Genomic DNA, 26,766 nt, shown 5'->3' with positions numbered 1-26,766 from the left:
TACTGCTTGAAGACTGCCGGGGAAGGGGGGCTCATCACCTCCTTATGCAGCCGATTCCACTGCTGATCTACTTTGACTGTGAAGTTGTTTTTTCTGATTACCTGGAGGTTGGCAACCCTAGACAGAGCAGTCATTCAGTATTCATGTTTGCCACTTTGTGGTGATCCTGAATACATTTTTGTGCATTTTGCAGTAGTGACCAGGAACCTTTTTGCTTACTTAAGTACTGAGATTTGAACACTCTGCCTGTCATACACAGCGATAGGTACCTTTTTAAAACAAGGCCAAGTCTGCATGCCTTTCTGCATGTGATTGAAGTCCCCCCCCCATGCTAAATTGAAGGGTTATATTTGTATCCATCTACATATTTTGAGTTGTTGTATGAAAAAATGTTTCTCTGCCTCCTGTTTTGTCGCTGTATACCCTGCAGTGCCACTCTTTGATTGTATTTTGCATGTATTTTGAACGTTTCCAACATCTACCTCTGTTTTGAAGATTCTTAATCTGGAATTTTGTCTTTCTTTGTTTGATTATTCTGAGACAGGAGTCTTCTGAAGTATCTGCTAGCCGTCTAGCTCTAAGCACCCTGTTTCATCCCAAGAGTCAATGCAAATATTGATGGACCTATTCCAACTTTACAAGTGTTGGTAATTAAACCATCTTCTCCACAGGCTCTTATCTCTTCCAAGACTGGAGCCAGGGATGTGGCAATTAATTCTTCCTGAAAACCTGCGGCCCATAAGGGGGGAGGGGGGAGCAGGAGTGATGCTGCAATCTTCCAGAGAATTCCTGTAACGCCCTGTTTGGATTTGGGGCATCACCTGACACCAGAGGGCCAAAAAGTATAATTGAGCTAGAGATTAGGAGAAAGGGGGTGCTGACTTGGTGAATTTACAGCATGGAGGAGTAGACTGTGTTGGACTGTAAAAGAAAGCTTAAACCTCTGTTTTCTTGGACTGCCGTCTGATGTTAGGTATCAGTGTCCTAGACAGAAAAGTCAGCTGTTATTGTTTTGTGCTGTTTAATCAAGTGGACTGTGTTGCATAATGGTATTCTCTCTCTAACCCTCTATTTTGTTATTTTAAAAAAATCTTTTCCTAGTCTTTCAAGAAAGGGTCTGGTTTTCTTGTGTGTATGCAGCCTCAGGGACCCACAGGTCTGAACAGCGCTGGGCTGTTAGAAGGGCAGTGGTTCAGGGGGACCCAGGTCTAGATCTTGACAGCTGGTTTTGTTGTTCTTCAAAGCAGTGCTCATACTGGCATTCTATTTGCTAGTCAAGCCAATTGAATTTTGGTTGCTTGTTTCTTTATCTGGGAACAACAACATGTGCATTATAAACCATTTGCATTTGGACATTCTTGTTCCATCTCTTTCTTTTGATGGAAGTGATGTTTTGGCAAAGATGGCATTAAACAGCTGTTTCCTTTCTGGGCACCAAGCCATAATACTCCAGTTATTTGCTGAAGGCATTCCCTGTGCATAAAGAATATAGATGAGATTAGAGCCATCTTGTTCAATTGGTGTGACTATCCAGCCTGGCCCTGTCTATTCCTATGTCAGTGTATGATACCGCTCCATTCTATTCTATTCTTGAGTGCATTTTTCCTGCTACCAGCTACAAGGTTTTTTGTGATTAGGAGCTGAATATGGAATATGGAAAGAGCCTCTTGTGGCACAGAGTGGTAAGGCAGCAGACATGCAGTCGGAAAGCTCTGCCCACGAGGCTGGGAGTTCGATTCCAGCAGCCGGCTCAACGTTGACTCAGCCTTCCATCCTTCCGAGGTCGGTAAAATGAGTACCCAGCTTGCTGGGGGGTAAACGGTAATGACTGGGGAAGGCACTGGCAAACCACCCTGTATTGAGTCTGCCATGAAAACGCTAGAGGGCGTCACCCCAAGGGCCAGACATGACTCGGTGCTTGCACAGGGCATACCTTTATGGAATATGGAAGCAGTTTTTGTGATGTCATGTGGAGGCCTCCATCTCAAAACCAAGATGTCTCAAACATGCTAGGGCAGTAACAGAGCAACTTGAGGCTGCTCCTTATCACGATGAACTGGCATCTGCCTGTTTTGTTGCTTGTGATCCAAGAGCTCGTTATAGCCCAGTTGGTGACAATCTAATGCAACCGGTTTCTTCTGCGGTTTTTAATCACAGACCCTACATCTCTACATTGTGTTAAAAGAAATAATGGTATGTGATGCACAAACATATTGATCTAAACCTCAGCAATTTAACAAAAAGCCGTTTGAGGCAGGGAAAGACTTTGAGTAGAGAAAAGCAGATGGCGAGGGTGTGCCTACCATATTCTTTGCTCATAATTGCTCTACTTCAGCTCTCTCGTGTACACATGGCTTATTCCCCTCTGAATTTAAAATGACTTATTTTATTATTTATTTATTTGGATTTTTATACCGCCCATTCTTTACGGCTCTGGGCAATTTACATGGAACATTGCATAAATTTACATGGAACACTATAACAATCTATAACATTTCAATAGAACGTCAAACCCTGGGCTGAGAAAACCCACCAGAAGACAGAGGGCAGGGAAAATTTGGAGCAGAGAAATTCCATTTGCTGCTGAAAGTCCCATGCCCTGAAAATGCCCCATAAATTCCATGAGCATGCAGGTGTGCATCATGTGTTCTTCATCTCTCAGAATGACCTTCCTTGTGAGGTCTTCATGTAGCATGTGGTGCTATGTCTCGTTCCCAGTGTGGGGAGTACATCCATAGCCTGAAACTGAGCTCAAGGAAGGGTAAGGTAAAGGTAAAGGTATCCCCTGTGCAAGCACCGAGTCATGTCTGACCCTTGGGGTGACGCCCTCTAGCGTTTTCTTGGCAGACTCAATACGGGGTGGTTTGCCAGTGCCTTCCCCAGTCATTACCGTTTACCCCCCCAGCAAGCTGGGTACTCATTTTACCGACCTCGGAAGGATGGAAGGCTGAGTCAACCTTGAGCCGGCTGCTGGGATTGAACTCCCAGCCTTATGGGCAAAGCTGTCAGACGGCTGCCTTACCACTCTGCGCCACAAGAGGCTCATAGCCAAAAAGGGGTGACACTTATGAGTCACAGCCAGGGCCGGTTTTACATGAAAATGAAAAGGCTATTCCACTTATGTGGCCCTTTCACCTCCCATTTTTAAGTTTGTAAATTACATGAGAGATAATAAAATACATCATTACTGTGATATATATCAATATGTTAAATGAAACATGTTATGATTGGTACTAACCTTTATAAAAAATGTGGAATATAGGCCCCTCTTGATCTTGAGGCCCTAGGCTGAAGCCTAGTTAGCCTATAGGAAAATCCGGCCCTGGTCACAGCCTCAGAGGACCATTGGCCAAGGCAGTGGTGTAAGCATGTCCACCCACTTCCACCATTACCCAAGTTCCGAGCTGAGTGGCCCCCGGGGGACTGCCAACACAGCAGGGGCCCCTCGGCTCCACTGGCATCAGGACTGTGTTAACATCTCAGTCCATTCCTGGAAGGAGTCCTGTGATAGGTCACTGGGCTTCCCAAACTGATAGTCCTCGATGAGTAATGCAGCCTGCCAGGGAGCCATCGGAATAACATGGCACTGTGTGGTGCACATTGATAGGATGCTCTTAAGTAGCTCCAGTAATGCTCCCAGGCGTACTTTCTGCCACATACATCCTCGCTCAAATGCTTATTGAGTTAGGCTTAGCTTCTTTCCTCATTGATAGAGAACATATAAGTCCCTGTGCCCACTATCAGATTGTCATGTTTGGTCCATGTCTACTGAATTCTTGTGGGTCCAAAATGGATTGTTAATCTGTTGGGTTGCTTGAGGCTTGCATTGTGAGGCAAGGATGCTACTCAGAAGAGATGAGTTCTGTGACATCCTAAGGATTCAACAAGGATTCAGCTTGGTGTAGTGGTTAGGAGTGCTGACTTCTAACATGGCGATCTGGGTTTGATTCCCCGCTCCTCCTCCACATGCAGCCAGTTGGGTGACCTTGGGCTCGCCACAGCACTGATAAAGCTATTCTGACCAAGCAGTAATATCAGGGCTCTCTCAGCCTCACCTCCCTCACAGGGTGTCTGTGGTGGGGAGAGGAAAGGGAAGGAGATCATAAACTGCTTTGAGACTCCTTCAGGTAGAGAAAAACAGCATATAAATACCAACTCTTTTTCTAAACTCTGTAGGACAAAGCTAGCTTATGAAAAAGGGGAGGTTATGGGGCTCACTCTGTAGGTGTGTTGAGAATGTTTGCTCCCTGTTGCTACATCCAATTTGCACACTCTGCAGGAAATTTCTACAAGACAGGGCCATGCAGAATTTCCTCTTCTCACATTGCTCTTTGGCTGTTGATCTGGGATAGGGGGAGACGAGGGGGTCCAGAGCAGCCAGGGCACTGATCTGGGGATTTGGGCTCTATTTTTGTCTTTCCTGGTAAGATCTGGCTGACCAAATTTGTGGCTACAGAGATCCAGTTGCTATAGAGATAACAAAACGTACCCGTCGTTCGAATTAGCCCTTCATTTTTTGTTTGGGCACTGTAGCCAAAGTCAATCCTGGGGGCTTAACCTTCTGTGCAATTTCAGGCATCCACTCTTGCTGCGTTATGGGACCATTTTGTGTATTTGAATAATAAAGCCAGAAAGCCAGGAAAAGAAAATTGGGTTGTGATTAATCTTTTCATATGCAAAATTATTTTTCAGCCCACTGGACGAGGAGCTCGTCTCCCAGAGGTTTACTGTATTATAAGCTGCCTGGGTTGCTTCGGCCTGTTCTCAAAGGTAGGCATCATGGACATGAGACACATGTGTGGGTGTGCCTCATTTTCCCTTACCATCCCATGCTTTTGTTCTCCAGCTCTGCAACAATTAAATTGGCCCAGAATTTCTTATCTTCTGGTTCCATGATTTAAAAAAAAATCCTCTGATATAGAATTTCTTTTTAGATAGAAAAGTCAAGGCTTAGTATTACATAGAAGCGATGGCCATAAATGTCAGATGTTAGTTTGGCACTCTTCAGTTTCCCCCTATGATTAGGGGGAAATGCTCTTTGCACCGAGACAAGTCATAATTACACTTGAGAACCAGGGTTATACAGTATCCTGGGGGGTATTTATTTATTTACTTCTGTTATACCCTGCGTTTTTCCCCATTGGGGGCCTAAATTGGCTTACAAAGTGCTCTTCATTTTAACCTCGCAACAATCCTGTGAGGTAGTTTAAGGTGAGTGTGTGTGACTGGCACAAAGTGACCCAACAAGCTTCCAGCCTCATAGTGTGGAAGAGTTGCCAAGATATTGAGGAAAGAGAAGCAAGCCCAGGCCTTGCCCCTTGTCTGTGGCTGCCTCATTGAGACTCCTTTCTTAGCTAAGTTGGTCCCTGTAGAGGTGACAGTCAGTGGGGCACATCCGACCAGCTTTCTCAGTGATTGAAAAAGGACCACCCAAAAAGATTATGATGGGGGTTATGGGACCTCCATGGATAAAAGTCAATTGGGACAGCAGCTGGAATAAGGAGGGGAATTGGTCAAGACTGAGTGAAAGAGCTGGCTGGATACACCCCATTGCTAGGAACAGGTTCAGACCGAGTGGTTGCAAATAGGCTGACGTGTTCCTCTTCTTCCCTTAGATTTTGGACGAGGTGGAGAAAAGGCGACAGATCTCTGCAGCGGTCATCTATCCCTTTATGCAGGGTCTGCGGGAATCTGCCTTTCCAGCCCCTGGGAAAACAGTCACCATTAAGAGCTTCATCCCTGACTCAGGGACAGAGGTTTGTGCCTGCTGAGTGATCTCACAGCCAGTTAACAACAGTGGCCAACACTGTCCAGATGGCCTGCCTGGCTTTGTCCTTCCGCGGTTTCAGCACCCTCTTGGTGAATGAATTGTCTGTCGTGAGCACAAACCACAAATTTGCACGTCAGGAAGGCATTGCAGGTTGTCCTTTTGGGAAACAACAAGTGTCAGGATAGAGGGGATTGGTGTAACTCTGCATAGGATTGCATGATAAAGCATCTGGCTGTGGACAGGTTATCTGACCTGTGATCTGAATGGAGCAAATACGCACTGTGCTTATGCCCAAAGCTGTCAAGGCTGTGTTCGTGCTGCATTTACCCCAGGGACAGACATGCTGACATTTCAGGGATCAGATGCAGGAGAACCAGGCTTCCAGACATCCGGTAACCTTCTGTAGACCTTCTTGGCTGGTAAGGTTGCTAACCTCAAGGTGCAGCACGGAGTTCTCTTGGAACGATGACTGACCCTCCAGACAATGGCAGTCAGTTCTCCTGAAGAAAGTGGCAGCTTTGGAAGAGGGGCTGCATGGCATCACACCCCTCTCTTCCCCGCCTTCCCCCAGCACCCCATCCAAACCCCAGTGATTTCTCAAGGTGGACTCGGCAGCCCTCAGGGCAGGCAGCACCTGCCACGTATTCAAGGGATGGAGCCTTTTCCCGTTTTGCATGTGATTGTCCTCCTGGCATTGCGTGTCTGGACACAGCAGCTAGGGTGTTGGCACTGGCAGTTGTGTTTTGGATCGCAGTGCAGACAAGTCCATGAGTCACATCTCTTTTACCTTTAGAGGATTGCATAAAAGAGGAGACTTGGACAGGTGCGGCTGTTCTGCTGTGCCATGACAATCTCCCTCTGCCCTAGATCTTTCTTCCGGGGAACTAAGGCACAGCGGCCCAGTCTTGCAGTGCACATGGCTACTCTAGTGGCCTGTGGCAGTTGACTTTCTCCCAGGGGACATGCCCCTGTTTCTTATCCATATTCCGTCAGCGGGAAGCCACAGGGCAGTGCATGACTTGCTCTACTGCTCTTTCTTCTGTGCCGAGTTAGCAGTGAGCTTGACTTCCTTTTCATGTGTCAGAAGCGTCTCTGTTTTAGTTCCCAGAGAATGTAGACTTGGCATCCTCTCCTGGCTTGCTTGATGCTCTTGGCAGCTGGGAGGATGAGATAGGGCTATGTCCATTTAAGGATTAGGAGAAGATACTGTTTTCTGATGCTTCTGAGGAATATGTGCTCAGCACCCACTATCTGCTTTCCACCAAACCGTTTTTGACAGAACACAGATCATTTCAGCAGCTGGGCTGCTGTGGGCACACAGCACAACCACAAGTTGTGTCAAGCTCCAGGAAACTGGTTCTGTGGATTTGAAGTAGAAGCTGTGCCCCTTGGCTGGAAAGCCAGAAACATCACTCATCCACTGTCCCTCTCCTCCAAGATCACTTTTCTAGGGTTTTGAAAACTTGTTCTGCTTTCAAAAATGTGTAAATATAAGGGTGTGCATGTGTGAGGGAGTGTGATTATTCACTTGGGATAATATATATGTGTGTGCTTCTTTTTTTGGTGGGGAGGCACGGACTCTACATGCACTTATTTAGCTGTTTAGTGTACACTGCAAAGTCCTGGAGAAATCAGGCTCGGGCTGAAGTGGTGGGTTGAGTGGGAATAAAGGCTGCAGTTGATAGATGCATTTCTATAATCCCAAGAGATTTGGGATTTGCAGCACTGCAGAAAAAAATTAACTCTGGCTTTTTTTCCGGCTCAGGATGGATTTGGGCTGCATTGGCCTGACCTGATGATCTGTAGGCCTTTAGTTGGCTGCTGGAATCATAGAATCATAGAGTTGGAAGGGGCCATACAGGCCATCTAGTCCAACCCCCTGCTCAACGCAGGATCAGCCCTAAGCATCCTAAAGCATCCAAGAAAAGTGTGTATCCAACCTTTGCTTGAAGACTGCCAGTGAAACTTGACAAGATGAACCAGAGAGGTTAGCTCATTCAGGAAGCAAGCGTTTGTTTCTGGGTCTCCACAGCAGCAGTTTCTGTGCAGTGTTACAGATAACCCCAAGGTATTTTGTCTGGTTAAGAGCCTCTTGTGGCGCAGAGTGGTAAGGCAGCAGACATGCAGTCTGAAGCTCTGCCCATGAGCCTGGGAGTTCGATCCCAGCAGCCGGCTCAAGGTTGACTCAGCCTTCCATCCTTCCGAGGTTGGTAAAATGAGTACCCAGCTTGCTGGGGGGTAAACGGTAATGACTGGGGAAGACACTGGCAAACCACCCTGTACTGAGTCTGCCATGAAAACGCTAGAGGGCGTCACCCCAAGGGTCAGACATGACTCGGTGCTTGCACAGGGGATACCTTCACCTTTATTTTGTCTGGGGCTGTTAGAAATAGAGACTTATATTGCCAAGGGTCTGTGCGCTGCATACAAGGAAGGAGGAGCAAGTGAAGAGGCGGAGAGAAGTTGATAGGTGTACAGTCCATTGCTAGATTTGGTTCCTGGAAGTAAAGCCCACTGGATTTAATGGAGCTTGCCTCACATGTGGTATACACAGGATCGCAACCTGAGTTTGTGTGTTCCACTCTGCATTTCCCTCCCCTTTCCTTGCCCACTGACCAGTGAGGGCGGCAAAGAGTCAAGGCCACCCCCACACAAAGCCTCCCACTCACAGGATGCTCTGTTTCTGAACCTCCACTCCTCTTTAGGAGAGAGCCAAAATGTTCCTGTTTACACAACTTATTCTTGTTCCTTGGGGCTGGGTTGTTGGATGTCACAGGCATTGGGGGAGCGGAAGGGCTAGAATTAGGTTTTGATGTTGGATGGTGGGAGTTTCTTCATGCTTAAATAAGAAGCGTGATTATAGTTGTGGGTTGTCTAATAACAGGTTCTGTAAAGTAGTATGGCAACGCCGTGCCAACATGGGGATCCAAGGCATAGCCCTAAAATGGCTGCAAACTTTCCTCCAGGGTCGGGGACAGAGGGTGGCACTCGGGGAGAGAACCTCCTGATATGTCGGGTCCCTCAGGGAGCTGTTCTCTGCCTGATATTATTCAACATTTACATTCCTTCCGCTTGCCCAGCTGGTCTGGAGTTTCAGGTTGGGTTGCCATCTGTATGCTGATGACACCCAGCTATACTGATGACACCCAGCTATAAGGAAGTCCTCTGGCTATGTTGGCAACTCCTGGCCCTTGACAGGGTCAGTTTAACACCTTCCACCACTTTCAAGAGCCTGGGTGTGATCCTGGCTGCCTCTCTATTGATGGAGGCCCAGGGCACAAATGTTACTCACCAGGCATTCTACTGCTTTTACCAGGTATGACATCTTGCACCTTACGTATTGATGTCTGACCTAGCCACCATGATCCATGCAGCGGTCACCTCCAGATTAGACTTCTGTAACACATTCTATGTAGGGATGCCCTTGAAGCATCTCCAGAAACTCCAACCGGTCCAGAATGCAGCAGCTTGGGTCCTTATGGGGACCTAATGGAAAGCACATATTATACCTGTACTATCCAAGCTGCACTGGCTCCAGATTAGAGACTAGATCAGGTTCAAGGTTCTGGGATCCTATACAGTCTGGGAACACCTGTATCCCCAGGACCACCTCTTCTGCTTTGCCCCCTACAAATTGAGCTGCCAAAATCTGCTCAGGCCCCTAAGAGATAAAACAGACCAGGGCCAGGGCTTTTTTTGGCTCTGGCCCAGACTGGTGGAATGCTCTGCCTGAGGAAATCAGGGCCTTGTGGGACTTTCAACTATCCCAGAAGTCTGTCCCACCAGGCCTACGGTTGAGGCCAGGAAATAACATCAGAAAGGCACTGGCCCCCCTGCCTGAGAATCCATCCACCAATGAAATCCCTCCAAGTTCTGACTAACCCCTCAGAAAGGTTTACATTATTAAGAGGAGATGGTTTTTAAAATGTTTATTGGATGTTATAAAACCTGTTGTCACCCACCCTGAGCCAACTCAAGGAAGGGCGGGATACAAATAACAAGTTATTAGTAGTAGTATTGAGAATCCTGGTTTGGAAATGTGTTTTCCAAAAATCAGATTAGAACTAAGGTGCTAACAGGATAAATAATATGCAAAGCAATTTGATAGGGAGCTAGGTAGATCCTTGGTCTTTTTTTAAGCTTCTTTATGAAGCATTTAACAACAAAGATTAATATGGAAGCCTCTAGTTCACATTTTAGGGGGAGTCTTCCTGGTTGAGACCAATGGTTCCTAAACTTCATGGCTTGGAATCCTAATCTTTGTTTCCACTAGTGCCATGCCCTTTCCCATTACAGAGAAAGTATTTCATTATGGAGCACATTTCTCCAGCACTGAGCATTTTTGCACACGCAAAGCCAATGTCTTTCAGCAAGCTTGAAAGTATAGTGTCAGAAGAACATGCTGTGTGGTGAAGGACCATCTCCATAACAGATAAAAAAGATCTGAAATGGAAACAGGGGTCAGGATCCAAGCCTATGAATTCTGATTCCCAGAAATGGCTTGGGAAACAAGAATAGCTCTGTCAAATTAAGGTTGTCACCCTCCTGTATCAATGTTTGTTAAGATCCTGCCATGTCTTTGTTTATTTCCCGCAGCTGTTAGAGCTAACCCGGCCCCTGGATTCCCGGCTGGAACATGTGGAATTCCAGGCCCTTCTACAGTGCCTCAGTCCTGAGAAGATCCTCCAGATATTTGCTTCTGCAGCTCTGGAGCGACGGATAGTCTTCCTGGCAGAAGACCTCAGGTAAAAACACTCTGGCCCTCATCGCAAGGATATTCTTTGTTCCTTAGTTCTCTTTAGGCTGTGACATGAGTGAACCATATGCTGGTCGTTGGGTTTCTGTTAGGGTGACCAGTACCAAATAGTGGTTGACTGGGACAGATTTTGCACTCCATCTTGCTCCAAGGCTCTGTCTTGCTCCCCTCCCCATGCTGTTTGATATCTATATGAAACTACTAAGAAGAGTCATCTGGAGATTGGAATATGCTGATTACACACAGCTGAAACTATTTGTGATTTTCTTTTTTTAATAGAATCTGGCTTTAGGAAGCCAGGCTAATAAGAATGTGTGAGATGGGGGCGCAAAGCAACTTACAACAATGTTCTCCTCACATCCTTTCTAGGTTCACAATAACCCTGTGAGGTATGTTAGGTTGAGAGAGTAGTTCGCTGGAAGTCACTCAGTAAACTTCCATCGCAGAGTAGGGATCTGAAGCTGGGTCTTCCAGATCCTTGCCTGACATTCCAGCTGCTATATCATGTTGGGTCTCAAGGGGAAGTTTTTAACATTTGAAATCAGTATATACTGTTCTATTCAGTACTGTATTTTCCTTTCAGCTCCCTCTCCAAGTGCATCCATGCAGCAGCTGCTCTTCTTTATCCCTTTACCTGGGCTCATACATACATCCCAGTGGTTCCAGAGCAGCTCTTGAGCACTGTCTGCTGCCCAACGCCTTTCATGGTTGGCATCCAAAAGCGCTACCTGGAAGAGGTTCTGGATCAACCCATGGAAGAGGTACTGGTTTTGTCTTGGGGGTCTTTTGAGTGGACAAGAGAGCAAAATGTTAAGATGTCCTTGAGGGATCTAGGATCAATATTTGTGATTCCAAGGTGCCAGCAGAAGATGGCATCCCTATTCATGTAGGACACAGCTTGCCACAAAATGGCTGCCCTGGGGCCAATCACAGAAGGTTGAGAGGTTTCAATCTAGTCTTGTGTTAGAGGTAGTTTCTGGGTGCATCATGGAGAAAGGAAGATGAGTCCTCTTGGGATCTTCTGAGGCATTTCCTCTTTCAAGTGAGCTGGAGGAAACCCATGATTGGCTGTGTAGTATGGAGAAGAGATATCTTGGAGAAAAATGAAGTGGTCATAAGGAAATACATCAGCCAAAGTTGTATCCATGGGCACCCCATTGGGGATTAATTTCAAAGGTGGTCTTTCCATTGACAAAGGAATGACCATGACCATCATCAGCTTCATAGCCAGCTGCATTCATTCCTGAAGGTTTAGCATAAACATTGACCTCTGATTAAACCACTGTAGACTTCAGTAGCACCAGCAGATGCTTTCAGTATATGCATAGCAGCTAATGGGCAAGTATTTGTTTATTTAACCAGCCAATCCATTTATATCCTAACTTTCAGCTTGCTTGACCCTTTAAAGCACCTTACATGGTAAAACAACCTTAAAAGGTCCCATCTAATTCATTTTTTAAATACCCTTAAATCTACTTCAAATGCATAGTATTGCAGAATGCGGACAGATGCTTTACCCACACTTGGCTGGAATCAATGTCCTCTAACGTGAGATGTTCCAGTGTTCTCTTCCCTCTGATTCCTCCCCCTCCTCTCCCAGTTTTGAACATGGTGCTGCTTTCTCTGATTCATTTGCTAGTCCTTAGAGCAATGCTGGATGGATAAAGATGGATGTTTTTGCCCATTTAGGTGCTCCTTGTTGATTTGTGCGAAGGCAAGTTCTTGAAATTGGTAAGTATAACTCCATCTTGTTACCAGCTTCAGGACTTTGGTGGATCTTTCCAGGCAATAATGCTGTAGTAAAACCCACCCCTTGACCTCCCTATTGCTTTGAACTCTGTTTTTCTGGCTGGAACTTTATCTCTTGCTTTAGTGATAAGCTCAGCTTTATCCATTGCAATCTCACTGTTCCTTTTCCTCTCTTTTGCGCCTCCAATATCATGGCCAGGATTAAACACAGTTATGCCTGAAGTGCAGTAGAGCCAGTGTCACATACACCCTAGCCAGGGGTGACCAAACTGCAGTTTCCCAGATGTCCATGGACTACAATTCCCAAGAGCCCCTGTCAGCAGTGGTAAATGTAGTCCATGGACATTTGGAGATCACAGTTTGGCCACCCCTGGCCCAAGAGCCAGCTTGGTGTAGGTTAGGAGTGCGGACTTCTAATCTGGCAAGCCGGGTTTGATTCCCCACTCCTCCCCCACATGCAGCCAGCTGGGTGACCTTGGGCTTGCCACAGCACTGATAAAACTGTTCTGACCAAGCAGTGATATCAGGGCTCTCTCAGCTTCACCTACCTGACAGGGTGTCTGTTGTGGGGAGAGGAATGGGAAGGCAAATGTAAGCCGCTTTGAGACTCCTTTGGCTAGAGAAAAGCGGCACATGAGAACCAACTCTTCTTCTTCTTCTAGACATCCATCTATAAATGGAAGATTCTGTCACTTTTTATAGGTTCTATAAAAGGCTGAGGCATGTGTGGCACCGAAATGGGATAGTCCCCATCCCCCCTTGGCCTCCTGACCCTCAGACTGAAAAGTTTGGATGCCCCCTGATCACTATGGTGACATCACTAACTGCAGCTCTGTATCTCAGGCTGTCCGCTCTCCAGTCTGACATCTCTGCAGACCTGCCTGTTATATTCATTTGGCTATTTCTTCGAATTCGACATGCCCCAAACTGATCTTTCCCCTCAGTTTGTCACCTGCTCTTCATAGACAACATAACCATCCAAGGTACACAGACTTTGGGTCTTCTGTTCCCTTTGCCCCCACATTTTTTTGGCCACTCCTGTCGTTTATCTTGTTCACCATCACAACAGTCCTTCCGCTGCCTAGCTGGAATTCTAGTTCAGGTTCAGATTCTCTCCTGCCTTGCAACTGTTTCCGCCTTCTACTGTCCGACCACTGGCCTCCCTTCTCTATCCAAAACTCTGCTGCCCAAATCATTCACCTCTCCCAGCGCTCAGATTATGAGATGCCACTCTTTCACTGGCTTCCCAGCCCCTTCTGTGTCCAGCATACCTCTACTGCTAAAACTGTCTCCAGCCTGGCCGTGCTGTTTTTCAGCCCCTTGTGTCCAATTGTCTCCTGTCATCTTGCCCTTTAACTCTGCTACCTTCAGTCTTACAAAGTCATCTTCCTTTATAAAATGGCCATCTGTTCTCCCTTGCAGCCATCTGTTCATAGAACTCCCTCCCTGGTTCCTAGCTGCTCAAGAGAACCAGTGTCTGTCGTAATTAGAATCTTGCAGGCCCAGGTTCAAATCTCAGCTCTGTTGCGGAAGTTCCCTGGGGGGGGGGGGGAATCTTGGACCAGTCCCACACTCTCAGCTGAAACTACACCACAGGCTTTCGTGTGAGAAAATAGAGGCAAGCACTCAGAACCCAGCAAAGGCATGTCGTTCTGCATGCTCATCAGCGCATATCCAGAAATACAGCATGTTTAACAACTGGAATCTTTCTCAGTCCCAGAATTCATTATTCTTTCCTGTTGATGGTAGGTGGGAAGGGGGATTCTAATCCCCCTGGTTTTAATCAGATTCCAACTAATCTGGTTTTAGTCAGATTCCAAGCAAAGAATCAATCAATTGATCAACTGGTTACATTTTTTTAAAAAATGCCCACATTGCAAGACGTTGGTGAAGGTGCCTATTTGACACTCCTGAGCAAAAAGGACACTTTTCTGCCACTTTTTTCCTTCAGCTCAATCAGGTTCTGTATGCAGACCGGAAGGAAAAGCCACTTTTGAAATTTAGCATAGTGAGGGTGAAAGGTCAGCACAGTTTAGGCGTCTTGCGCAGTGGCTGCTCCACAATCCCAGAATCTTCCCCTGGTAGTCAGCTGCTCACATGAATTGTAGGCATGGATTTTAATCCCCAACCACAGTTTATTTGATCTGGTTAATAAATTAAGGCTTGCAGCCCTAACTTTTGCTATTCTGCCTTTTGAAATTTGTGTTTAGTTAGGCCACCCTTTGCCAGGATACAACAGCAGGCTGTGACTGCAAATTCATCCCTCAGGTTGTTGGCTGCATTGCCTGTCTCTTGATCTCTCTGTGTGAGGCCAGCTTCCCTCCTTCCTTAGAGGAACTGCCTTCTTAGTGCTCCTTGTTGTATTGGGGGATGGTTAATGGGTTTGTGTTACAGCTAATGAGCTCCAGAGGGATCAGTAATCCAGATGGTAGATCTGTCCAAAAGCATCGTGGAGTCCTGAGGGAGCTCCTTGCCAGCCATTTTGTTTCTTTTTAGATCAAAAGGGGGTGGTCATAAAATCAGGTTTTTAAGCATGGTCCTCTTCTAAATTTATGCTCCTATGTGCAGCACATCTCCTTGCTTCAAAGGTTGTTTCTCCCACACACACATAACTTCTCCATTAATAATTCCATAGGTCGGTGATGAAGAAGAGATATTGCCTGGCAAGCTACAGAGTGAGATGCTGGCCTCTCTGCCAACAGTCAACAACAACGTAAAGAGTAAGCACAGCCTTCTGATTGCCCCCTCTCTCTACATACATGCAAAATAAGGCTCTTTTTATGTTATGCATGCCGTGAAGGTCAGGATTTGGACAGGTGTTCCTTGAGCAGATGAGCTAAGTGTTGGAAGAGGAGCAAAATACAGTGTCTCTTTGCCTCAGTCTTGAGAAAGTTTTAGGGATAGGTCTCCAATACCCTGTTTCTGACTGAACTTTTCATTGCTGTCTCTCAGAAAATTCTGCTTCCTTCCTGCTCCATTTACAATCCTCCCCCCCCCCACCCCCAAATGAGTTCTCCATCATTGGCACTGCAAGAGCAGGCACAACTCCTGCATCTCTGTCCATCCTAGCTAGTTAGCATAGTTTAGAACTCTTTCTGCTGCTGTATCCGATAACGTATTTCCTACAATAAAGCAGTTATATTAGAAGTTCTGCCTGCCAGCTTATTTTGTTTGTAGTTTTTTTCCCTTACAGCACTCACACAAAAGGACATGAGGCTGCCGCTGCTTGCTAAGCTTTAGAGCACTTTGCCAATGTTAGGGAATATTACCCCTGTGCAAATATTCCAATGCTAAGAAAGGGGAGTCGTGCTCTAAGGATGTCACAGAGGGAAGTGATGGTGGGTCTGTGAGTCAGGCTTAGCCCATGGGGCTACAGCAATGCTTTCCTTCTGTCGTGTCATTCCTGCTCCGGGGCATGCTACTCTGCACCTGCTGTTGCACGTAAAGGGTAAATCAGGAATACAAAACACTAGCATAGTCTTCTGTTGCCTGTCATCAACTTGCTTGCAGCTTAGGTGATCTTGGCCCCAGTGGGCTAAGTTTATGGGATGCCCTACAGTCCATCTGTGGGTGGAACGCCAGAAATGTTAGAGAATGTATACAAGGCATATGAATGTGCCTTTTTCCTGATATTTTCTGTTTAGATCTCAGAAACATAGGCACATCTAGTCCAGCAGTCTGTTCACACAGAGGCCAGCCAGCTAGTTCTAGGGAGCCCACAAAAAGACTTCAAGAGCCTCTTAGCCTGCAGGAAGTGCTGTACAGCAGTGGTCCCCAACCTTTTTATCACCGGGGACCACTCAACGGTGGGGACCACTCGGCGGGGACCACTCAGTGCCTTTTACTGAGGCCCGGTGTGGGGGGTGTAGTTTACTCCTCTACTCTCAACCACTGCCCTAACGCTCTCTGATCGCTATGGTAATGTTTAAACATCCCTTCAAAATAAGATACAGACACGCCACAACAATGAAGTGTGTTGTAAAGGGTTGGGGGGGATGAAGTAAAGGGCCGGGGGGGGGGAGAAGGCGTCCTTTGGGCCCCACCTCCAATTAGTCGAAGGACCACATGTGGTCCACGGCCCACAGGTTGGGGATCGCTACTGTACAGTACTGCATTTAATAATGCAGAGAATCCCCACCATGTAGGGGAATAGGTGGCTCTAGACATGGGATTTTTTTTTGAGTCCATAACCTCTTCAATCCTGTTCAGATTGTATCCCAGTCTTTCTGATTTCTAGCCCGATCCGGTTGGGATCCATTTCAGTCTCAAAGTTTGTCATGTTCCTTTAAGGAAGCCGGCAGTGATGGACCACCCACCCAGGGGACCTCATACTTGTGACATTTGAGGGTTGGTGAAATAGGAAGCCTCTGGATTTGGATTTGGATGTTTTTTTTACATCTATGATTGCAGATCTCTGCCACTTAGCCAAGAAGGCAGCTTCTTTCTGGAGCCACATGCTTGCGTGTTATAGCCGTTTAACATTTAATCTCAGGAAATTGGATTTTGTATCTCAAGGACACCACAGTTGGTTGAATAGCTAATACCCTACACTGTCTATATGAATATAAGCTGCAGACATTTCTTCATTAATGAATGCACAGGCAGAGTTTTTAAAGCTCTTTGATTAAAGGAGCTGTCAGACAGATGAGTATCTTTTTTCACATTAATTCCCCATGAAATATCTGTGTCTGAGAACTCCGGGGGGGGGGGGGGGGGGATCCAGTCAAGGCAAGTCAGTTATGTTTGCTCACAAACACCTATAAATATATGAAATGGCGACTACTTAGAGGATGAATGGAATCATGCCATTTGAGCTGCTTTTCCCATGCAAGGGCCCATTTATGGACCAGGATTCACTGAGCGAATTGGCTGGCTTTCTCCATGCCATGACCAAGAGAACAGCCCCAATTATATACCCAGAAGCCACTTAAGCTACGAAAATCCTTTGCCCATAAACAGTTCACTGGGTCCTATCAGGTAAGGTGATGTTAAATCAGATCTCATGTGCATTGTTCCCAAGCAAATGTGAGTTAGAGAATTCTCCATCAGTGAGCTGGAGAAAAGTGAGTGTGCTTAAAATGCAATAATTTGAGAGTTTGGAAGGGACTAAATTTATCCTGCAATTGAATGTTAAACTTGCCTCTTCTTTCCAGCATCTGAGGAATTCAACGTACGTGTTTCAGACACTTTTGTGCAGTTCTTTGTCAAAACCATCGGCCACTACTCAGCGCACATCAAGTGGAACAGAAGTGGCCAGGGCTGCTTCCAGGAGCGGCCGTTCTGCAAAGCCCCCACCTCCAAGGCCTGCCGCAGGTTTCTGAAAAGATTTGTGAAGACTCAGATGTTCTCATTATTTATTCAGGAAGCAGAAAGGAGCAGAAAGTGTGTAGAAGGTAAATTCTGGCCCTGCTGTGATGACAGGGCTCTGTTATTCTTCCTTGTGCAGATCCAGGCCTATCCGTGGCTGACATAACAGAGGATTTCTGCAGGGGGGGTGTCAGGTGTTAAAATTGTATTTATTTGGAAAACACATATGGCTGTATAGCAGTAGGGAAGTGGAGGATTGGGCAAGACTGAGCAGAAAAGCTGTCTGGAATCAACCTGCTGTTAAGTTGCACATCCCGTGTGCTGACAGCAGATATGTCTTTTTCACTGTCCTTCATGTAGGGCCGCTGGCTGGATTGGAAGCCTCAGGTGACTCTGTCCCATGTACCTTTCACCTGCTTGCTGCTGCCACTGCCCTGTCTGAAACGAATGTGCTCCACAGTCTTCTGGGCACTCTCAGGTTCTGCATGGCACACTCCAGCTTTGCCCAGAGTAATGCCCGTGCTTCTTATGCATCACTTCCATAGCCTCCCTGTGCCATGAAGAAAGTAGGGGGGCCTCTTCCTGTTTGGGAAATGTCTGTAGATTGGGGGGGAGGGGGGTTGGATCCTGAGGAGAGTGGGGCTTGAGGAGGACATCCGCATGGTATACCATAGACCAGGGCTAGTCAACCTCTGGTCCTCAAGATGTTCATGGGCTACAATTCCCATGAGCCCCTGCCAGGACCACAGGTTGACTACCCCTGCCATAGACCATGTCGTCCAAACAGACATTTTTCCAGAGGAATATATTTCTCTTATCTGAAGGGTTGCTAACCTCCAGATGTAATTCTGGAAAATCTCCAGAACCCACTTGGAGGTGGTCAGTCCTAGGAAAGTGGTCAGTACTGGAGGCACCTAGGGGCCATGTAGACACTTCCTGAGAGCCAGAGTGGTATACTTGCTAAGAGCATTGTGCTCTTAATGCAGAGAACCAGGTTTGAGTCCCCATTCCTCCACAGGAAGCCTGCTGGGTGACCTTGGGACAGTCACAGTTAACTCAGAACTCTCTTAGTCCTACCTGCCTTATAAGATGCCTGTTGTGGGGAGAGGAAGAGAAGGAGATTGTAAGTTCCTGAGATAGAGAAACCTGCTCTTCTTCTTTTGCCCTGTGCTTTCAAACTTTTGCAATAGAAAGACCACATTTTGATTCACATTTTTGCCTCCTCCCTTACTGGTGCCAGACATCCTTTTTTCAAATCATGTGGTAAGCCAAAGGAGTTTCACAGGGGCTTACAATCACCTTCCCTTCCTCTTCCCATAACAGACCCTGTGCGGGAGGTGGGGCTGTGAGAGAACTGCGACTGGCCCAAGGTTACCCAATTGGCTGCATGAGGAGGAATGCCTGTCTTTAAAAAGAAAGTTTAAGTGAAATGTTTGCATTGTTGGGTCTCAGAGGACAGCAGACTCCATAGGCTCAGCTCAAAAGGCCCTGACTCAGGTCCTAACTGGGCTTGATTCCCCATTCCTCCAAATGTAGCCAGCTGAGTGACCTTGGGCCAGCTCTCTCAGCCCCACCTGCCTCACAGGGTGTCTCTTGTGGGGAGAGGAAGGGAAGGCGATTGTAAGCCACTTTGAGACATGAATCATGATATCAAGTAGATATCAGGAAGAATTTTGACTGTCACAGTAGTTCAGCAGTAGAATCGACTGCCTGAGGAGATGGTGAGCTCCCCCACTCTGACAGTCTTCAAGCAGCAACTGGACAGATATCTTTCATGCTTTAGGTTGATCCTGCATTGAGCAGAGGGTTGGACTAGATGGCCTCTATGGATCCTTCCAACTCTATGATTGTGTGGAGAAAAACAGGATATAAAAACCAACTCTTCTTCTAATCAGACTTACCCCTTGAGTGGAAGAAATGTTGTGGTCAAAACAGACAGAAATGTTGGTTGAGGTCAACCTGAACAGATCACCTTCCATTGGCCCCTGAGCCTTCCTCCCATGAAACCCACCACTGATTTGCCCATCCCATGGGACCGTCAGTATGCTGTAGTTAAATTACTATTCTCACCACTGTTCTACTGTTCCACTGTTTGATCTTACTGTTCTGTTGTCATCACTGTATTGTTCACAACTATTAAGTTATTTGTACTGTTCCCTGTCCGCTAAGTTCTATGTAAACTGCCCTGAGCCTCAGGGGAGGGGTGGTATTATAAATATAATAAAGAAAAATAAAATAAATGCTAAGCCCCGAAGGCATTTTATCTGTATTCAATGCAGCAGTTTTTAACAAGAGCAGCATTTCCATATGACATTTCAGGGTCTGAGGTCAAAAGGTAGTTGCTTGTCTGAAAAGCCATCTAGCGAGTGCCCAGATGAGCCAAGATATGAGCCCTGCTGTTCCAACCCCTCTGCTCTACTAGTGACAGCACTGCTGCGGCGGAGGGGGAGGACGTTGCAAGGATGTGGTTTTCATAAATTTGCTTGAATGGCTCAACAAGAGCAAGCACAGCCTCTGAAACAATGCTAAACACAACAAACCTTTTGAAAGGTCATATAGAAACACAGCTGTGAGTTGTGGTGACTTCAGTGGAAATTATGATTAGCCCACAGCTATTGTCCACACATCACTAGTAGTTACACTAGCCAAGATGTGCCAGGGGGAGACGTTGCATTTCCTAGTGAGAAAGTAATGCTGACCAGCTTATTGTCAGGTGGAAAAGGGAAGAGGGAGTCCCCTTCAGCCACCTCGCCAAGCTTACTTGGGCAAGACTGAGCTAATTTGCTGGCTAGATCCAACCTGTTGCTTGCAGCATCTGAATCTCCTGCAACACATGGTGTAAAACCCACACCATCCTGTAAGGCCCGAGAGTTCCTTTTCCTTTGAATGTGGCTGGCTCCCACGCCTCTGTTATGTGGTAGCATGAGTGTGCTGCACCGTTAACTCACTGCTTCACCACCCAGAAAGAACATTTCTACTTAAAAATAGCTAGCGATGTTCTCTGCCAGAAAATATAAATGCAGGGTATAATTACAAGTCCTTCTTTTCTCATTCACAGGGTATTTTCAACAGAAATTAAATGAATATCAAGAACAAAAGAAGCTAAGACGACTGTCCTGAATCTGTGTTCTGCATATGAGGTACGCTGGCCACCAGATAGGGAGGCCTGTACCTACAGCCGTCATCTGTTCAGACCAAGACAACAGCTGCCAGGGACCAGAAGCCCCTGGGCTTCACCAGTCTGAGGAGATCCTGCTACTGTCCCACCTTCACCTGTAGACCAGGGAAGGCCAGGATGGCTTCAGACGCCAGTTCCTTAGTTTTCTTTTTCCTTGTGACTTGCACTACAAGCTGCTTTTATGTAGTTAATGTTTGGCTGTGATTTGTTGCCCAACTGACAGAAGGACAAAAACGGCAGCTGTTTAACAAAATGGCAGCATAAAATTAATGAGCTGAGTGATCGTCCTGATCGAAATAGGACTCTAGATAGTTCTAGAAATAAAATGACGTGGTGGAAATGTGGGGTAGTAAACAATGATACAGAATGTAGGAAATTGGTAAGACTAATTATGTTTCTAGGAGACAATTTGATTGGCATTAAAATGGTTTCCATTTCAAAGGCTTCCTTATTGACTGTCTTTCTGATGAGTCCTCATTGCTGAAGTTCTGTTGTTGCTCATATTTCTGTTCTGTAAAGATGGAGTTCTATATCCGGCCAAGTAATAATGCCTCCATTAATTTCTTAATGATTTCTCAGTAGGAAATTAGAAAGAGGCCAAAGCAATAGAATGAAATGGAATGAAACAATCAGTGGTTGGTAAAAAATGAAGATAGGAGGCAGGCAAGCCAAATATCTTACCTCCATCCTATATCTAGCGATGGAGAGCCATACAGCCTAATCTCCTTGAATCCCAATTGTTGCAGCATGTTCTTCTGGGTAAGGGAAGAATTGAACTAGTTCATAGAATGATTGGCATATGGGGGCACACTGGAAGCTGCATTCCCAGTAGGAATAGGCCCATATTTACCATTTTGGGGGTTTGCACTCCTTTATGCAGCACTGTAGCCTAACAAAGAAAGCAAGGGGTAACCATTATTGCTAGGAGAGGGGGCTGTATGACTGCAAGCTAACAATCAAGTGCTTTAATGGACAGAGGAAGAATTTTCCAACATGGGTATCATACATTATCCATTTTTAAAAAATTCCCCAAACAAATTAATTACATATGAATTATGAGAGTATCTGTTAAATGATCTCAGGAAATACAGTTATTCTTAAGAAGATAGGTTGCGTACAAAGTAAGGATTTGGGCACTGTGAAGAGATCATTTTTTAAATTACAGAAGTGACTAGTTACTGTGGCTACTCCTGGGCTAATTCTTCTTTGACTGTGATTGATATGAATCCATGCACCTTGTACAACTGAACTAGTCACAATGGGTGTGAAAGCCACTTTCTTCCAGCTGTGTAGTGTGCTCCTTGCTGCCAGACATTATTTATCATTTAATTTATTTGACTTTTATACCGCCCTCCGAGCGAGTCAGCTAAGGGCAGTGTACATCATTTCATACATACGACAATTAGTAGTTAAAACAATTAATTAAAACTCAAGTATTTTAAAGGCAGCCATATAGAGGAGCATACAGCTCCATCACAATGCACTGGCGGTAGCTTGGAGCAGCACCACCAGTGCGGAATCGGCCTCAGCATGTATCTCCCTTTGCTCAAGAGCCTATGTGTGGGCTGTTACAAGAACAACTAACATTTCCCATTGGGCAGTGTTGTAGAAGGGCTCCAAGGAACTGCATCTTAAATTTACCTCTGGTTCCTCTAGGGCAGGGGTAGTCAAACTGCGGTCCTCCAGATGTCCATGGACTACAATTCCCATGAGCCCCTGCCAGCATTGGCAGGTGCTCGTGGGAATTGTAGTCCATGGACATCTGAAGGGCCGCAGTTTGACTACCCCTGCTCTAGGGCAACCTGATACTTAATAAGAAAGTAAGGCAACACATAACCTGCTTTCTAAGGATTATATCAGACTTCTTCCAACTCTTCACGTCTAACCTATGCGAAAATAGACTTCCTTCCTTTTTTAAAATCTGCAAAAGATATGGAGACTTTTTAATAGCATGAATACATTTCAGTAGTTTGAATTAACATTTCTGCAGAACGGCTCAAAGCAGCGCATGAATACAAGGATGGTCATAGCTATGAGAATTTTCTTATTTATTAAAGAGCAGAAATAATTTTTTGCATAAATTTTATACAAAAAAGTAACTGTAAATTTTTGTATATACTTTTCACTGAAGAAACTGAGAAATAAATTCTTTAAATGTTTATTTTTTTAAAAAAATCAAATAAATGGACAGAAATACCACACTATACCGCATGCTGACAATCGCCCCACCCCTACCTCTCAGGGCATACGGGGGTGGGGGTGGATTTTAAAGACAAAAGGTGCAACTCATCAAGCACAGTGGCTGAGTAATTTGCATCCAGCAAACCCACACCGCTCCTATTGAAATGAACAGAGCCCATTCAGCCACGGGGGATTGCTTCCGAAGATGGCACTTGTGTTCCCCCAGCTTCCAGAGTCAATGGGAATAACGTGCCTAAGAGTCGGTTGGAGCTTTTAAAAATCTCCTCAACAGCCGCAGGTGAATGACAAGATCACAGTCCAGACTCAAAAGTCCAAGATGTTCCGCAGCCCAAAGCCCTAGTGGGATATCTCTGTGTTACAAGCTCAACTCTTTAGTAAATAAATTCTGGGTGGGTACTAAATGAGGATCTTACTGAGAGATGATTAAAACTGAAAGCAAATTGTCATAGCTTGTGATTACACTCTATTAGAAATCTCTATTGTTGGGAATCCATTTGCCCCAGGAGTTTCTTCTGTAGTTGTGGCAATTAGAAAGACAAAGCTTCACTCTCTGCATGCTTTCCAGGGCACACACCCAGCAGAGTGGAAATGGTGTGCGTTTGATTGGAGAGTGCTTGGGATTCCCCTTTCATTGGAGGAGGCTAGCTAAGGAGTGTTGTCAGTAATCAAGAGTAGATGTTATACAGCATTATTATAAATTAGACTTGTTTCTATCTGCTCCTGTTTTCATAGTCTCCTCAGTATGCTTGAATCCTCTCCAGTAGAAAATAGTTGTCAGTTATTTCTTATTTGTGGTGATGATGACCAAGTAGCTAGTGATGATTAGAATGTGTGGAGGGGGTCTTGATCCTGAAGACATGGATGTGAAGGTGGGACGCGATCTGATTGCACACACTGACACAGTACCGGAGCAAATCAAAGAGGGAGAAGATCTGAAAAGAAAACACAGCCACAAGATCGAGGCATTAAAGCCTTGACATCATATGCCCATTCTCTAAAACACCAGGATTAGCCTTTATTTTTATGCAACAGTCTCTTGCAACAGTCTCTATGGTCTCTGTAAGCACCAGCTTATCCTTTGTGTTTTACTGATACAATATATATGGCAGCCACTGTGATCTTGGACAGGAAAATCCAGGTTCAACCCTCACTAATCCACCAGATAATACTGGGCCAATCATGCTATCTTTGGGGAACCATGGATGTCGCTTTGAGCTCCTTAAAAGGAAAGATTCACATGCAGAAGTTCAAAAATAAAACCTACCTATAAGATACAAATACAGCAACAGCAAAAGTCTTTGTGGAGTAACCATTACTACAGATATTATTTCAATAGCAACATTCTAATCCACTTTTCTGAAGGACTGAGTAGAGATGAATCAGAGTACATTTTAGAATATTTTTGATAATCTAATATTGACTGTGTAATTGATGTGAGTTGTGCCTTTCCTTCATCATCATCTTTTGTGTAGTGGTTAGGAGTGCAGACTTCTAATCTGGTGTGCCGGGTTCGATTCTGCACTTCCCCACATGCATCCAGCTGGGTGACCTTGGGCTCGCCAGGGCACTGATAAAGCTGTTCTGACCAAGCAGTGATATCAGGGCTCTCTCAGCCTCACCCACAGGGTGTCTGTTGTGGGGAGATGAAAGGAAAGGTGACTGTAAGCTGCTTTGAGGCTCCTTCGGGTAGGGAAAAGCAGCATATAAGAACCAACTCTTCTTATATTTCTAACCCATCCTTCCCACAAGTCTCAGGGAAGGTAACCAATTCATAAATACCTTAAAATTTAAAATAGGTAAAAGGTAAAGGTATCACCTGTGCAAGCACCAGGTCATGTCTGACCCTTGGGGTGATGCCCTCTAGCGTTTTCATGGCAGACTCAATACGGGGTGGTTTGCCAGTGCCTTCCCCAGTCATTACAGCAAGCTGGGTACTGATTTTACCGACCTCGGAAGAATGGAAGGCTGAGTCAGCTTTGAGTCGGCTGCTGGGATTGAACTCCCAGCCTCATGGGCAGAGTTTTCAGACTGCATGTCTGCTGCCTTACCACTCTGCGCCACAAGAGGCTCTTTAAAACAGTTCAAACTAACCCATCCACCATTAGTTAAATATTCAGTATTACATACTGAATAATAAACATTCAATATCATTATTAAGGAGGATATCCTTTAGGGCAGTGGTCCCTAACCTTTTTATCACCGGGGACCACTCAACGCTGGGGACCACTCACTGAGGACCACTCAACGCCTTTTACTGAGGCCCGGTGGGGGGGGGGTTAGTTTACTCCTCTACTCTTAACCACTGCCCTAGCGCTCTCTGATTGCTATGGTAATGTTTAAACATCCCTTCAAAATAAGATACAGACACGCCACAACAATGAAGTGTGTTGTAAAGGGCTGGGGGGGGATGAAGTAAAGGGCCGGGGGGGGGGGGAGAAGGTGTCCTTCGGGGCCCACCTCCAATTAGTCGAAGGACCACATGTGGTCCACGGCCCACAGGTTGGGGATCGCTACTTTAGGGGGCACATACATCTTCCCATGATATCCCAATGGAGTTTTGGGATTCCTACACCATGAATTCCTACATTCCAGTTATGCCCTTAAAGCAGTGGTCCCAATATGGTGCCCATTAATGCCATGCTAATGCCAGGAGTGATTGAGGGCAAAAGAAGGGGACGGCAGAGAATGAGGTGGCTGCATGGAGTCACTGAAGCAGTTGGTGCAAACTTAAATGGACTCCAAGGAATGGTAGAGGACAGGAAGGCCTGGAGGATCATTTTCCATTGGGTCGCGATGGGTCGGACACAACTTTGCACCTAACAACAACAACAGTGCCACACTACTTCCACAGGCACCTTTCCTGATGCTTCAATATCTTTAGGAAGTGGGTGGGACTAGGGGATTTTAAAGTTTTTGATGTTTATGATTTAATGCAGATAATTACCAGAAAAATGAGGAAATACTTACCAGAGCAATCCAAAGTACAATATATTCATCAATAAAGCTGTTAAAATATTGGTCCAGAAACAAGAGTGCTGGGCCTATGAATGCTGTGTCATGCAGATGCATTTCGCTTTTGGTCATATGTGCAACCTGCAGGAAGAAATAAGGCAATCCAGATTAATATTCTTTTTCAGCATTTCTGGTGAACTACACGTAATTTATTTAGTTTTATGGTGCAAGCAAATGAATTTTGATTATAATGTCAGTCACATTTCTTTTCATAGACCGGGCAATGGCAGAGCCTCCAGCACAGTATTTTGGGGAGGCAAGTGAGAAGTGCCATTGTATGCAACACTAGCTCTGGAAAGAGAGAAGCTGTTTTCAGAAATCTAACATTTGTGATGGTATGGTTTATCAGTGCTTATAGTGGAAGAAAGGAAGGAAATGTTTAATGGCAGAATTAAACATAGAAAAAAAGATAAACAAGGATGATGAGGCACTTACCACCAGTTTGTTAGTTATCTTTGCAGATACAAAACCAAAAGTTAGTATGTAGAGACACGGGTGCTTTTCAAAGAGCTCCACAGCAGATTTCTTGTAGATCATGGCAGCTAATGCAATGACTGATCCAATGTGAAGAAATGGCGAAAGGACACTTGTTCCCTATGCAAAGAAGGAGCATGGTGTTACTTCATCAAGTTGGGCACAATGCATAAATACATATGTCAACATGATATGCCCAGATGACGTGGATGAGGCTGACAATTTATGCTATACTGTAACTAAAGAAGAAAAGTTGGTTTTTATATGCTGCTTTTCTCTACCCAAAGGAGTCTCAAAGCGGCTTACAATCGCCTTCCC

The 26,766-nt window shown here is 45.5% G+C and overlaps 2 protein-coding genes across 8 annotated transcripts in view; one reads left to right on the top strand and one right to left on the bottom strand.

The window, feature by feature from the left end:
• DENND2D (DENN domain containing 2D) overlaps nt 1–21,201 on the top strand; it is a 43,650-nt gene extending 22,449 nt beyond the window's left edge. For both annotated transcript variants that reach the window (XM_077335087.1, XM_077335088.1), the window contains exons 5-12: nt 4,693–4,770; nt 5,616–5,756; nt 10,367–10,515; nt 11,110–11,287; nt 12,216–12,257; nt 14,911–14,995; nt 17,429–17,668; nt 20,641–21,201. In XM_077335087.1, the coding sequence (XP_077191202.1) occupies nt 4,693–4,770; nt 5,616–5,756; nt 10,367–10,515; nt 11,110–11,287; nt 12,216–12,257; nt 14,911–14,995; nt 17,429–17,668; nt 20,641–20,702 (975 nt within the window). In that variant the 3' untranslated portion in view covers nt 20,703–21,201. The remainder of the gene's footprint in view (nt 1–4,692; nt 4,771–5,615; nt 5,757–10,366; nt 10,516–11,109; nt 11,288–12,215; nt 12,258–14,910; nt 14,996–17,428; nt 17,669–20,640) is intronic.
• A 1,701-nt stretch (nt 21,202–22,902) lies between these two features.
• Nucleotides 22,903–26,766, bottom strand: part of CEPT1 (choline/ethanolamine phosphotransferase 1) — a 27,502-nt gene continuing 23,638 nt past the window's right edge. For all 6 annotated transcript variants that reach the window (XM_077335090.1, XM_077335094.1, XM_077335091.1 and 3 more), the window contains 3 exons: nt 26,410–26,568; nt 25,930–26,055; nt 22,903–23,894 (listed from right to left, as the gene is read on the bottom strand). In XM_077335090.1, the coding sequence (XP_077191205.1) occupies nt 23,775–23,894; nt 25,930–26,055; nt 26,410–26,568 (405 nt within the window). In that variant the 3' untranslated portion in view covers nt 22,903–23,774. The remainder of the gene's footprint in view (nt 23,895–25,929; nt 26,056–26,409; nt 26,569–26,766) is intronic.

This window comes from Paroedura picta, chromosome 4, assembly GCF_049243985.1.
Source record: "Paroedura picta isolate Pp20150507F chromosome 4, Ppicta_v3.0, whole genome shotgun sequence".
In the NCBI taxonomy this organism is placed as follows: Eukaryota; Metazoa; Chordata; class Lepidosauria; order Squamata; family Gekkonidae; genus Paroedura; species Paroedura picta.
Note: the sequence above shows the minus strand (reverse complement) of the source record. Positions and strands in the feature narration are given on the sequence as shown.